The sequence below is a fragment of the Numida meleagris genome, chromosome 5 (genome assembly GCF_002078875.1).
Source record: "Numida meleagris isolate 19003 breed g44 Domestic line chromosome 5, NumMel1.0, whole genome shotgun sequence".
NCBI classification, from domain to species: Eukaryota; Metazoa; Chordata; class Aves; order Galliformes; family Numididae; genus Numida; species Numida meleagris.
The window spans coordinates 71241227-71254955 of record NC_034413.1 but is presented as its reverse complement, the minus strand read 5'-3'; the positions used below and the strand labels follow the sequence as shown (position 1 = coordinate 71254955).

Here is a 13729-nt window from a genome sequence, read left to right as displayed (position 1 = left end):
CACATAATCTCTGCAGAACAACAAAGTCACAGTCACAGCCACTGAAATGAGCTGGTGCCTTGAACGTACAAAGTATCATAAATGACACATACTCAAGGTAAGCCCACAGCTTCTTTTTAGACAGACGCTGATAAAAAATGCTGTGCATTTAATTCACACTGACCAACTTCTGCACAGCTGCGGATCCTTTCCTCCCCACGCCTGCGTGACCACATACTGGGAACAGAACACGGGGCTGACTGCATAGTCAGCTTTCTGCTGGCCGCAGAAGGGAGATCCGGGATATCCTGTTTCATACAAGAGCCCTGCCAGCACGAGTCCCATCAGATACGCTGAGGAGCGTGGAGCAGAGATCCCGATCAGTGCTAGGAGGGGTCCCTGAGGCTGACCTGGTGCTGGCGCTGCATGACTCAGGCATCGTGGCATTCCCATGACGTGATGCTCAGCTGCCCACCCACTTCTGAAAGGTTGCAGTGCCACTAACCACAGTGCCCCATAAAGCCCCGTGCTGAGCTCGGCCAACAAAGCGCCTAGCACACCAGGCTGCATGGCACAGACAGACCCGATCAGTCAACACTCGCCATCCTATTCCAGACAATTCCACGGCCTAGGTTACCGCTTGGTAGGGCAGGTTTTCCTCACAGCCTAGCAACTGGCCATGCTGGATATAATTAATGGTTATTGTGATACATCCTGATGAAGGTGTTAACGTATTCTGATTTTAAAAAGCTCTAAATATTCTATTAATGTTGTAGGTGTTGAAAAGTTTTAAAATACCATTTTCCCTGAACAGACCCCATTAATGTGGTTATTGTCTGCACCTGTAAAAGTCTCCGAAAGCTGTAAAGAATACACTGTAAAACAATGGCAGGTACCAGACCAGCTGCCTCTTCTGTTCCAGTGTGACTCAGACTCGGTAGCTACTCAGATCAGAATGACAAAAAACCATATTTATTTATTTTTATTTTTAAACTCCCCCTCCCACCGTTACCTGCCTTCTTATACATCTGACATGAAATAAACAGACAAGGTATGAATTTGGTTGCCTACTTGCCTGTCACCTCTTCCTTTTGTTATGTTCACCAGCTTTTCTATTCCCCCAGTATCAGCGAGGGCTTTGGCATTTTCCATGTTTTTGCTAGTGACCTCATGCAACGCGCAGCAGATTGCTGCTACGGTCTCGTCAGACAATATGCTTGGGCCATTGCCTCCTGGCAGTCGATTCACCAGATCTCGCATAGCATATTTACCTGTAACAACCCATCAACAGGACCAAGTCAGAACATACATTTTGGTACTTACTTAAGATTTGGAATTCTAAGACTCATCCATAAATTACATCCAAAAGCAGTCAAATGCAACGCAGGATCCAAACCGTGGAAAAATTCCAAGACTTCACACTTTACACAGTCAACTGGGAGTAGAGATCATTTCTTTTTTTTTTTCCCTTCTCTCCTTCTGGCTTAATAACCATGAGAAGTAACCTGCATTTTGGTATTAAAACTGGAGCATTTGGAAACAGGTTATTTGGAGAAAACAGAATTATTCAAGGGAAAACATTACATTATTTCACGTGATCTGAGGAGCTGTGCACATTCCTAGGCTCCATTTATGGGAGGAAAGAAATCCTTACAGTCATGTGGGCATTTTTTCTTCAGACATTCTGTTCACCTTATTTGTCACCCACAGGAGATCACGTCTCACCTCCTTCAATTTCAATTACTGACTGACAGAGGAATAATCACACAGCAAACAAAGGAAATCAACTAAAGCTAAAGTGTATATATATACATATACATATATATATACACATACTTTACATATATACTTTATAATATATTATATACATATATATTACTGTTTGGGTCATGTTGATAATTAAGTGATTATTAATTGGTTTTACTGAAGACTTGTATTTGTACCTCATGGCGCTTGATGAATTAGCTTTTCTCAAAGCCCTTAGCTATCCATTTGCATAACATGTCTGGGGAAAAATTTTATCCAAAAATAAATTCTGCACACAAAAGCAATTGCTTTTCAAACGTACTGGAAAGTTACCACCAGCAACGCCGTACACAGTACTGCTCTGTCACTGCCAAGTTTTGGCAAGCTCAGCAACACACATTTCCACATACCAACTCATACTGCTATTTGTTAGAGTACCCATTCTCTGAAATAACTTTTTCCCCCTAGAGTTTCGATCACTGAAACCCAAGGCAGGAGAAGTTTTTACTTCTGTTTTTAAAACGTAGATGAGAAGGGCATGGATGAGTGCTTAAAGTGTTAAATATTAAAACTGACAGAAGGAAACGATTAAGTTTTTCTGGCAAGCATCCTTATTGATTTCTTGATTCAGGAAAGGCACATGTAGACTGCTCTACATCTGGGTTTTGGTGGAAATATTTCACTAGGAGAGGATTTTTCCCCTCTCTCCCTATCCAGCTTTATTAAAGCATTTACAGGCAGCAGGGCCTGTTCTCTTAGGATACATAAGGGACCTCTGAGAAGGTTACTGCTTATTAGCTCCAAGGAAGCAGAGTTGTGTTTCCCATCGTATTTTGTACTGACAGTTTCCTGTCCAGTTCATTTGAGGTCACTTCAGCCCACAGCGGAGAGATTGGCAGGCAAGATGGCTGAAGGCAAACCAAAATAACAGTATTACCCTGAAAAGCTACTGTTGTCAAAAAGATTAATTTCTGGGGCACAAGTGACATGATACAGTAAAATCAAGTATGCTATTTCTATTGGTAGAATCTCATCCTTGTACTCTTCCAATATTAGGTCAGACTTACTGGTGACCATGCTGTATTCCACACAGTTCTGGCTTACCAATAAGCTCCTTGTTCCGGACATCTAGCGCCATGTTCCTTAAGGCGGTTGCCACAGATGAAACGACTCTGTCGTTATCCATCCTCAGCAGTTCCACAAGGATTGGCAGTCCTTTTTCTTTCCTTACGGCAGCTCGAATGTACGCTGCAAACTGTAATGAAACTCCAGGTTACTTGCAGATCTAGTAGGACATCGTGATTGAAATTGTCTCTATTAGATGGTAATTCTTAAGTGTTTTAGGGAACATATTCCAACGCAAAGATGATGTGTTAACAGTTAAACGCTTCTCTTTATCATTATTAAAAAGGGCTGACTCTGCTCTTTTTCACTCATTCCTGCTATGGCACAATATGTTAAAGAAGTGATCTAACAGACGAAACATCCTAATAGATGACAAATGATGGAAGAAGGAGCAGTACTTTTCTTAAAGAGGGCCAACTTTAAAACAAACATAAAATGAAGCAGCCTTATCTGGTTTTCTACAGCAAAGAAAGCAATTAACATTTTCTCCATCCCTCTGTGACAAATGCATAACATTAATGAAGTATTCTCACCTAATGCTGCTGTAACATATTGTGTACAAGAGCCATAAGCAGCAATATGTGGAAATACATAAAAATAATAAAGCAAATACAACATTTTAATGCTCGTAAGCAGTTAATATACTACATACCAAAGTCCCGATGTTATGAAGTGTTATTGCTGCCTATTACATGTGCTTTTTTGACTATATAGCTTCCAGATCGCTCCTCCTGCCTACCGTCTTTGACATTGCCTTTCACCGCAGAAATAACATTTTCATAGCACATAAGCTCTAATGACACACACTAGAGAGAAACATTGCTACACATATTCTAGAAAAATACACGCTCCTTCCTAAACCCATTCCAGTACCTTATTGAAAGAGAAGCTAAATACAACGACAGGAGGAAGAGCAGGAATTCAGGTACCTTCCAGTTGCCTGCAGAAAGATTCTGGAGAGATCCTGCAGAGCCCTCGAGCGTGGCTGGATTGGAGCTTTCTGCTAGAAGCGTTAGGTACGGCTTTACCACCGATGGGTGCCAGAGCATTTCCACCCCTTTAGGAGACTTGGAAAATCCTGGTATAGGGCCAACTCCGTCCCACTGAGAAATAAATACGTATTTGTAAATACAACAAACTTCTGCATTTTCAGCCAACGTATGGTATTTACTTCAAGTTATGCTCATCGTTAGCTAAACATTTGATACATTTGTGACCAAAGGAAAAGGCCAACCTGGTCCTCCTGTGACGTTTTTTTTTTCTTCTTCTTTTTCTTCCCCCAGCAGCTTGGCTCGGAGTCTTTGCTAGGTGACTCCTTTCCCAACAAGTCATCCAGTTCGTTGATGCCCAGCAGACGCGCCTGAGGCACCTCCAGCTCCAGGCGGTAAGAAAGGTTTCTCAGCGTACACACACAGTTCTCCACTGTCTGAAACCAAATTGTAAAGATGTCACGTGACTTGTTGCTTTCCGTGCAGTGATGAAATACACCAAACAAATTAAGCGTAGATGAAAAGGTATCCTAAAGCACAAGCATCCAATTCTAATTCTGGGCCTTGGGCATTACTACATTTGTTTCTTTGGGAAAACTGCAATCTCCCCTGATATCACCAATCATGAAAATATTTACAGTACTCTTCCCTACTCTACTGGCTTTTAGTAACCTGCAAATGAAAAGCACAAGAGCTTATTATTAAATGAATGAATACTTGACAGAAGTGAATAGTCCAGAACAAATTACAACTGTATTACACGACAGAATTTATTGCTTCAGTAACCTGGGGCTGCGAGACGGTCAGCTGAGTTAAAAACATCACAGTGAGAAACTACATCACACAAACCCCAAGAGATCAGATCAGACACGCAGGTTAGCATCAGAAATCCCTCAGATGCAATGAGCACAGACCTTGCTGTCATAATCTGATGTGTTCACACACGTGTGGATCACGTAGAGCAGTGAATCAACCAAGCCTTCGCAGGACCTCATCTGCTTCCGGGCTTCTTCCCCCGCGGAACTTAGATTCCTAAACAGTCCAAATGACAAATGACTGCAGCGTGCTCACCCACAGACAGACGTGCATCGTTTTATCGGGCAGTTTGCAGATGACTTTTTCATTTTTTTTAAACAAGCAAAATCCCAACAGAATAATGATAATAAATATAATAACTGACTTAGAGGATGCAGCAACCCCCTCCCAGCTTTCGTAAGATATGAGTAAGATTCAAATGATTTCAAGGTAGAATTGACTGAAGGAAAAAAAAACAAGTCACAAGTGGAATGCCTTTCTCATAGGCTTTTTCCATTACAAGCCATCTCTGCCATGCTAGCACAAAAGTATTGTATGTATGCTGCGGCATAGGTGGTTGGGCTTGTCTGTTAAAAATGCCCTTTGCTGCCTCCTTGTAAGACCGGATCCATTCAGTGCCGCGTTCTATGCTGCAGTGCCACTAACATTTGAAATATGCATACATAGACAGAAGTACAAACTAGGGTGTGGGGAAAGGAACAGGCTGCACTGTGCTTTAGGGTAAGCAGCGAGGGTATACAGACAATCAGCTGCCCACGAGGCAGGCACCCTGCAGAGCCTGAATGTGCGTGGCGACCGGATGCGCGCTGAGAGCGGCACCGCTGCCAGCGGGTCTGCACGCCTGCCCACAGAGGTGTGTGCTCTCTAGGTGCCTCACCAGCACTGCATGTTCAACAACAGCGTGAAACCTGCCCTGAAAAATAACCCAATACATAAAAAATAGTAGCATATGAAAATATTCTGGAGTATAGAAGGGTTACCAGAAAATAAAAAGCAGTTTCAGAGTTTCTATTGAAACACAATGGTCTTACTGCATTGCTTAATGGAAAAGTTTGAAATGTAATAAATTGAAGTGATAAACACACACGGGAACAGAAATAGCTCATATACTGCCCCGGGTCTTTGATTTCTCTTTTCAGATGTTTTAGTTTCATATTCTATTATTCTGAAGAATAGTTTTCTTCTCATTGCTGTTTGAGAAATCCACAAAGGGAACAGTCAAACATTTCTTTACTTGTAGGTATATGTTTACAAACTTTTTTTTTTTTTTACATATACAGCAATAATCACTGAACACACCTAAAACTCATGAGCCACACGCACAGTGCAAAACCTGCAGTATTTAAGGTGGGAAAAGTACAATGATCCATTGCACTTTATACAAAAACCAGCCAAAATTTAACTACTAGCCATTATAATTAACACCTCTCGGTGATTTTGTACTTTCCATATTCTCTTAATACAGAAAAAAAAACCCAAATATGAAAGCTGGCTGAATGATAGGATTAAATGGAATGCAATGGCTATTTTGTCTTAAAGATGAGGTGTAAGAAGGAGCTGCTGGAAAGCACGGTTGTTCTGCACAGCGGGGCGCGGTAGAACAGCAGGTTACCTCAGGCATCCCGTAGTGTTGCGCAGAACCAGGGAAGTCTGAAATTTAATTTTATGGTCATCGTCAAAGGAGGCACTGTTCCACCCGGAATGCGGCACTATCACAGTGCTTGTCAGTGTTGACAAAGCGTCTCTAATGATTGTCATCTTCACTGCATCACACGAAGACAAGTTCCAGAGAACCCCTTAAGAAAAGATTTCCATTGTGGTCGTTAGAGAAGACTTGGTAACAGATACACAGCATCACTGGCTACTTCAGAGACTCTGCTTTTAACAAGAGAAAGACAATTTGCCTACGCATTTAGTTTGCAGTGCAATTTAATATTACTCCAACAGTACCAGTCCACAGACAGCAAAGCTGCCACGAAAGGATTCGCTTCCCCCTGACGTAACATTTTCTCCTATTCGGGTTCGTGCATTCGGCACCCCCCATCCCGGCTGGCTGTCCAGTGTGCGAGCTCTGCGATGAGGGAGCAGGAAGGTGAGAGGACAGTCCCCACAGAGAGCCCTGACAGAGCAGCAGCTGGGCCTCCCACCACGCTGAGGAGGAACGCAAGCATATTCATGAACAAGTATTCTCCTTTTCCTTAAGAAACCCGACTGAAACATGCGCTGACTGACAGATGTTCCTTCCTTTCTTTCCTAAGGTACAGCTCATTCTGCTGCCTGGCAGGTATGCAATACTCAACAGATCCAGTTCGTTCTGAAGGAAACAGCATTCCTTCACCAATTGGAACTGCAAGTCACTTATTCTTTCTGTGCTCTCTGCCTGCAGTAAGTGCCAAGCTCATGGGTTAGAAGCTAAATCTGCTGCCCCACAATCCAGAGCTGAGGGTGTGTACACAGGTACTTGCCACCACTCTGCTAATAGCCTGGGCACCGAGAGCCTCCTAGAGCAATCACGTTTCCAATTATTTGCCTGAACTGTAAAACACACGTGCACAGTTTGGGTCCATCTCTTGAATTCTGCAGGATCTTATTTAAAACCGTTTGCAGCAGCTGATAAAGAAAACAGGCGCCTGTACTAAAACTCAGGTTAGGAGGAAAAGAACTATTGACTTGAGGCCTGGCTGTGTGACTGCAGGGGCATCACACTGGGGCAAAATTTACTTTGGAACTTTGAGGCAGTAAGCTCAGGATTCACTTCTCTCAGTGAATCTGTATTTCTGTGCTAATACTTCTAACTGTCAGGAATCAAAATACGTGGTTTTGTATTGACAAAATGCTAACGCACAAATAAAAATCCAGCCAATATACTCAATTCCAGTTACTCACCAATTATTTCAAGGTCTTATCCGCTTCAAAAACAATATCTGTGTTACAGTTCCGCACCGGTCTCTATCCCAAACGTACCTGTTACGAGCTCTTTTATTTCTGCATCAACAGATTTTCTCAACAATCGTAGAAGTGCAGGGATCCCACCAACGTTCTTCATTGCTATTTTGTTTTCATCAGTAGACTTCCCATAAACGAGGTTTCTCAGCGCACCGCACGCATTCTTCTGCACTTCCAGGACCCTGTGATCCAGGAGATCCACCAGGTACTTGATCCCTCCCAGCCGGCACACCTGGCAAACAGCACAGGACTATTAGCGCCCGCTGCTTTCATGCATTTCACTCTACGGTTTTAAAAGGCTTTTATTTTTAAAGGCAGGATATTCTACTTAAAGAAGAAACTATTATTCGTAAATGTTAATAATTTGATTGTAACGCTGCAGAGAAAATTCCTGTTAACCACTCTCATCCTCGCAGAAGAAGCTGACGGAGTTTTTCAGTCGTTTGCTGTGATAGTTGCTGTTCAAGTTGTATTTCCCAGGAATCGAGTTTTTAAAGTGATTTCCTATACCTCAGAATATATTTTAGGGCATACCAGAAATGAAGAGTTGCAAAGATTTAAATGCCAACTCTAAACTTCACGAAGGGAAAAAACAATGGGTTTGAAATCAGCATGTACCGTCCATACCTGAAGTTCTTCTTGAAAGGAGTCTGCTCTACAGCAGAAAAACTGTTCTTAGAGCAAACAAGAACACTGCATTGACTGCTTTAAATGGGTTAGTTAGATTTTGTCAGAAAAAAGTAGAGTAAATACAACATGGCTTTTTGAGATCTCATTTCTATGCAGTGCTTTTCTTCATTCAAAAGTCAGGGCAGTGACAAAATCTGAAAGGATTTTAGAATACTCTGAATTTGGTGAATTAAAAAGCATTCAAAGACATAACTAAGTAGCACTACGTTTAAGATTAACATTATTTTGAGTTAAAAATCCACATCTAAAGGCTATTCAATTTTTTTTTAATGTGAGCTATTTGCAGTATTAGATAAGTCTATTATAACCCGGCATTATTTTAGCACTGTACAGTAAATTTATGCCATACTATCCACAGAACATACCGAATGAAATTGGCATACGAAAACTTCCACACCTACAGCAGCTGAACTGCTGCTGCCCCAGAAAGAAATCCTGGGCAGAAGAAATACACCCAAATACCTTTCTTTCCCAGGAAGTGGTCCTAGGCCAAGCATTTAGCTCCAAGTGAAGCAGCATCCTGGGGGTTCTCTGCTTCAGCACTGGAGCACATTTAAAGAGGCCCTTTTTCTATTCTAAGTGAGATATCAATTAGCTTGGCAAGCCACAAGGCCATTGGAAATACATTGATACCTAGCAGCTTCCATGAATTTTTGACTCTAAAAGTTCACTTTTATTGGCCATAACACGAGGTGAATAAAATAACACTGAATGGAAACGGAACCGAGATTCAGCCAAATCTGTTAAAGTTGATGCTTTGAAAAACAGCACCCTCTTTATTAGATTCTTGGAAATTGGCATTGGGTATCATAATGATGAATAACTTCATCCGCCCCTAAAAGCAGACAGACTGAAGAGGCTTTGAAAACAAAAACAAAACCCAACCTGAAGGTCACACACACTGTTTTTGCCTCTCAAATCACACCTGAAGTAGATAAAAAGAAGAGACTGGTGACTTGTACATTTTTCTAGATCTCTGTTCAAAAAGTTTATTTTTCAAAAGGAAAGTGTATTTTTTCAAAAGGAAACATTTCCACACCTAGAATCTACCACGTATGTTATGAAACCCAGACACACAAAGCTTGGTGTTGATCAGCCACATGAAGCTGCTGCTGTTCCAAAAGGAACCCTTAGCTGAGGGCAGCCAGTGGCCTTAAGCCCCAAGTTATTCCTCTGGCCATGTCTGCAGCTACCAAGTCTAAAGTCGCATGAACACTGTCCTATAGTTTATTTATCTGATACAAACTAAATGCAGGAGGCTATAAGATACAAATATTTTTAAGGTGTTATTCCCTTTTAATGCAAATAATTTTTATGTTGCTGAAGAACAGAAGCAAGAAATAACTATTGTTTCCACTTAGAATCATAGAATGATTTGGGTTGGATGACCTTTAAGATCATCCAGTTCCAACCCCTGCTGTAGGCAGGGACACCTCCCACCAGACCAGGTTACTCACAGCCCCATCCAGCCTGGCCTTGAGTGCTTCCAGGGGGCATCCACAACCTCCCTGGGCAACCTGTGCCAGTGCCTCACTACCCTCACAGTAAAGAATTTCTTCCTAATATCTAGTCTAAATCTACCCTCTTCCTGTTTAAAAACATTTCCCCTCATCCTGTCTCTACCTGCCCTTATGAGAAGTCTCTCCCCAGCTTTCCTGTAGGTCCCCTTCAGGTACTGGAAGGCCGCTATAAGGTCTCCTTGCAGCCTTGTCTTCTCCAGGCTGAAGAGCCCCAGCTCTCTCAGCCTGTCCTTGTAGGGAGGTGCTCCAGCCCTCAGCTCATCTTTGTGAGCCCTCCTCTGGACCCGCTTAATCTCTCTTACAACATTTGAAGTACTGTTGTGTTGACGTACATCTAATCTACACATCCATAATACCCATGCAAGCTCCACGTGACGCAGTAGATGCATCACTTTCCAGTCTGTACTCAAAGTTGGATGAGATGCAGTTTTTGTGCATATATTTCAAGATAAAACTGGAGTTAGAAAATCATTTGTAAGATTTTTGTTCTGCTGAGTCATTAGTATCTTGAAAAGTAGCAGCTGTTGCTTCTCTGAACAGCAATTCCATTCATTAATTAACCCCAAAGAAACAAAACCAAACCAAACCAACCAAAAAGCAATGAAATGGTACATTGTTGAACCAACAAACTACTACTGAATGTATTTATGAAAAAAACTAACTCAGGCAGATAATCATTAGATGGGAGTATAATTTATTAATTCTGAGCATTTTCTTAGTTAATTTAAAAGGTGAAGTTCTTTTTTTTTTCTGATAAGCAGCTTCTTATGCTTACCTTCATGCTTCAGCAGAGCAAGCGTTTAGTTTGTTTCGCAAATGCTTTTAATATTTTTATAGTCTGGAAAATTTATCTGGCCTTCATCACAACCATAAAATAATAAATCTAAATAATTAACAAAAATACAAAGTTGATGTGGTCTTCAAAGAAAGCTTTACTCATCTTTGCAATAAATTAATTATGATTCTTCCCTACCATAAGTAATCTCAGCTGCTGGCCTCTGCTGTGAAGGGAATGCTCTCTGCGTGGCACCATACACCTACAGCACTTCATACTTCACTGCTGCTAAGGCACGCCAAGTGTCAAATAGTTCCAATGCTAAGAAGGGCAAACAACTGAGATGCTACCTCATATACAATAGAGAAGTTAACATCACACTCAAATAGTGCTTAAAACGTGTCATGTTGCTTTTCGGTTTGTGCTTTTTTGAAAAAAATAAAGCAGACATTTTGTAATTTCCCAAACTAATCCTGTAATGATGAAAATAAAAAGCGAACAAACATGATTTTACAGGTGAATGTACGCAGATAAATGACATCCCAAGAACTCCCAACCGAGCAGTCCCACCTCTTGAAAAATGGCAAGACTGCCTACGAACCTGCCTGCCTCTTCTGATTGCTGCGCTCTTTAGCAGAAGACCACGACTACCACCACCGAGCAGCACTGAGCTGCACCAGGTAAAACTTACATCAACATTTTATTAACGTAAGTAAATATTTATTTTGAAATTAACAAATAAAACCCACAAATGAATGAAAAAGCAAATTCCTTTAGATGAATAGCTCGCAGGTATTTATTTAGAGCAGCTCTTCAAATGCAAATAGAAGTTTCAGCAATGAACTGAATTTTCACGGAGATGAATACCTCCCTCACCCAAACCGACAGAAGTAACATCCTCTGTGTATTTCTGGGCTTTGATTCCTTTCCTTCGCTCAGCAGTTCACTCATTCTGTCTGACGCCTTAAAAAATCTTGATCAAAACCAATGTAAAGCCTCCAAGAATTTCTTGTTTTTGTCTGTCTACAGACATCAGCAGGTTCCACACACACAGGCATCAAGAAACATGCTCCACATTTCTGCTGGATTACACTACCTGCACATTAGATGCATTCACATCATTTCCAGCTGTCATGCAGGAACGATGTGTGTGTATTTGTCTGCAACTCATGTACTTCAACATTAATGTACACCCAGCACAGAAACACACGTGGTCCAGAACATGGTGTTACAACTAAAAGAGGCAAACAGAGACCAGAGCTCCAGTTGCTCTTTTAGTTTATAGCTTCCCCCACATCAGAAATGCGCTCACTACAGTACCTCTGTCTTCACTTTGTTGTCTCCGAAGCACAAGTGCTGAAGGTAGGCGGCCGCGTTCGCCTGAACCGATGGGAACTGGTGCTGGAGCATGTGAATGACTTCAGGCAGTTCTGGATCTCTCCAAGCAAACTCCCTTCGTTAGATGAACACATTCAAGGAAAGGCATTAGTTACAAATGTATGTTTATTTAATAAGTAGAACTAGTAAAGTATCTTAAATATTCTGCAACAATTTGTTTTTGTTCTGGAGTATTGGGGGTAGGAGGAAAAGCAGTTACATTGGAATAACTATGTCACATCAGCTTCTAGCCTTCTTACTGGAAAAGGACACTTCGTCTTCTGCACTGCTGAGTTAGTTTTGTTGCTGACAACACAGATATACTCGTTAAAATTATACCAACTCAAACACTGCAACCTATATAAATCTCTGCGAGCTTAAATATACAACGCAAGATGCACACTGGACATTGCCACTCAAGTGCATATCTTCTATGCAATATTTCCTCCTCGGTGTTCAATGTTCTTAGTTGGAGCCAATTGTACTTGAACAAAAGCTGTGCAGTCTCAAGATTTCATCACCAGATGCAGTAAGTTTGAAAAATTTGAGTTAATCAGGGATAGTAAACTTAAATAATTTTAAATCAACCTTTATTAAACACAGCAATTTTGTGTAGTCAAATCTTGGAAAAGTCAGTAAGCACATCCATGCCCAATTCCCAGATTTAGAAAAATAACCATCAGCTCTGGTTGGGCCATCTTCTTCTTTTTGTAAGGGAATGTTTAAAAAAAACCCAAAAACCAGTAGTAGTATTTAAGCTTTCCTATTCTCAAAAATCTAAGGAAGTGATGTTCTAAGAACGGGATTTGAATAGTTATTCAAAGGCTAATGGCAGCTTGGCCAGTCAGATCACCCCAGAATTTACTCATCAGAAAAGGAAAGTTCGGTTACTGATCTTGTTTGAGATACCCAACAACTCTGAGGTTTATTTCTCCCTAAAAACAACAGAAAAGAATAATTCAGCTGAAAGGGACCTCCAGAGATCATCTAGCCTAACTGCCCAATCACTTTTGGCTAACCAAAAATTAACAGCGTGTTACCAAAGGCGTTACCTAAATGAGTCTTGAACACTGACAAGTGTGGGGCACGGGCCATCTCGTTTGGAAGTCTGTTCCAGTGTTTGACCAATCCCACGGTAACGATAGGAAGACCTCTCTCATAAGGACAGTAAATATCTTACGAGAAGCACGTATGGTTCTTGAAAGCACAAATGGACTTGCCTGGGGTCTTTCTGAATGCTGTCTATGGATGGAGATCGCGTGGTCCCATCATCGGCGGGCGCTGCATGCTGCAGCCTGTTGTAGCCAGACTCTGACAGTCGATACTGCATGGACCTGTAGGGTTCCGCATAGGTAGCAGTTGTGTTCAGAGCATAATTATTTCTTTGGTATGTGAGTGTGCTACGCTGACTGGATGATCTTTGCAGATTTCCGACTCCTAGTATAAAATTAGTATTAAAACAAACCAGGTAACAAATGGCGATTGAAGAGAAGAGACAATACAAAGTTAAAAGTGTAAGCCAAAAAACAGTCTAAAAAAGGTGTATAGTGCTCAACGTTGAAAGCTGCTGCCAGTTGTAAGGGAACAATTACTCAACACCCCAGAGAAGACAGAGAGGCTGGCTGCAGAAATATAGGTTTGGTGGAATCAGGCTTATGCCCCAGCTTGCCTGAGCATTTAAAGAAAGATATGCATCTTGTGCCATTAAGGAGAAATTAGGATGCAAAATGTTTTAAGGTGTATAATAAAATTCAATTACCAACAGT

At 41.4% G+C, this 13729-nt stretch overlaps 1 protein-coding gene across 9 annotated transcripts in view; it reads right to left on the bottom strand.

Annotated features, from left to right (window-relative positions):
* Positions 1-13729, bottom strand: part of PKP4 (plakophilin 4) — a 64103-nt gene that overhangs the window by 6134 nt on the left and 44240 nt on the right. For all 9 annotated transcript variants that reach the window (XM_021397563.1, XM_021397564.1, XM_021397567.1 and 6 more), the window contains 9 exons: positions 13184-13400; positions 11907-12039; positions 7620-7833; positions 6268-6451; positions 4754-4871; positions 4085-4276; positions 3780-3953; positions 2830-2980; positions 1055-1250 (listed from right to left, as the gene is read on the bottom strand). In XM_021397563.1, the coding sequence (XP_021253238.1) occupies positions 1055-1250; positions 2830-2980; positions 3780-3953; positions 4085-4276; positions 4754-4871; positions 6268-6451; positions 7620-7833; positions 11907-12039; positions 13184-13400 (1579 nt within the window). The remainder of the gene's footprint in view (positions 1-1054; positions 1251-2829; positions 2981-3779; positions 3954-4084; positions 4277-4753; positions 4872-6267; positions 6452-7619; positions 7834-11906; positions 12040-13183; positions 13401-13729) is intronic.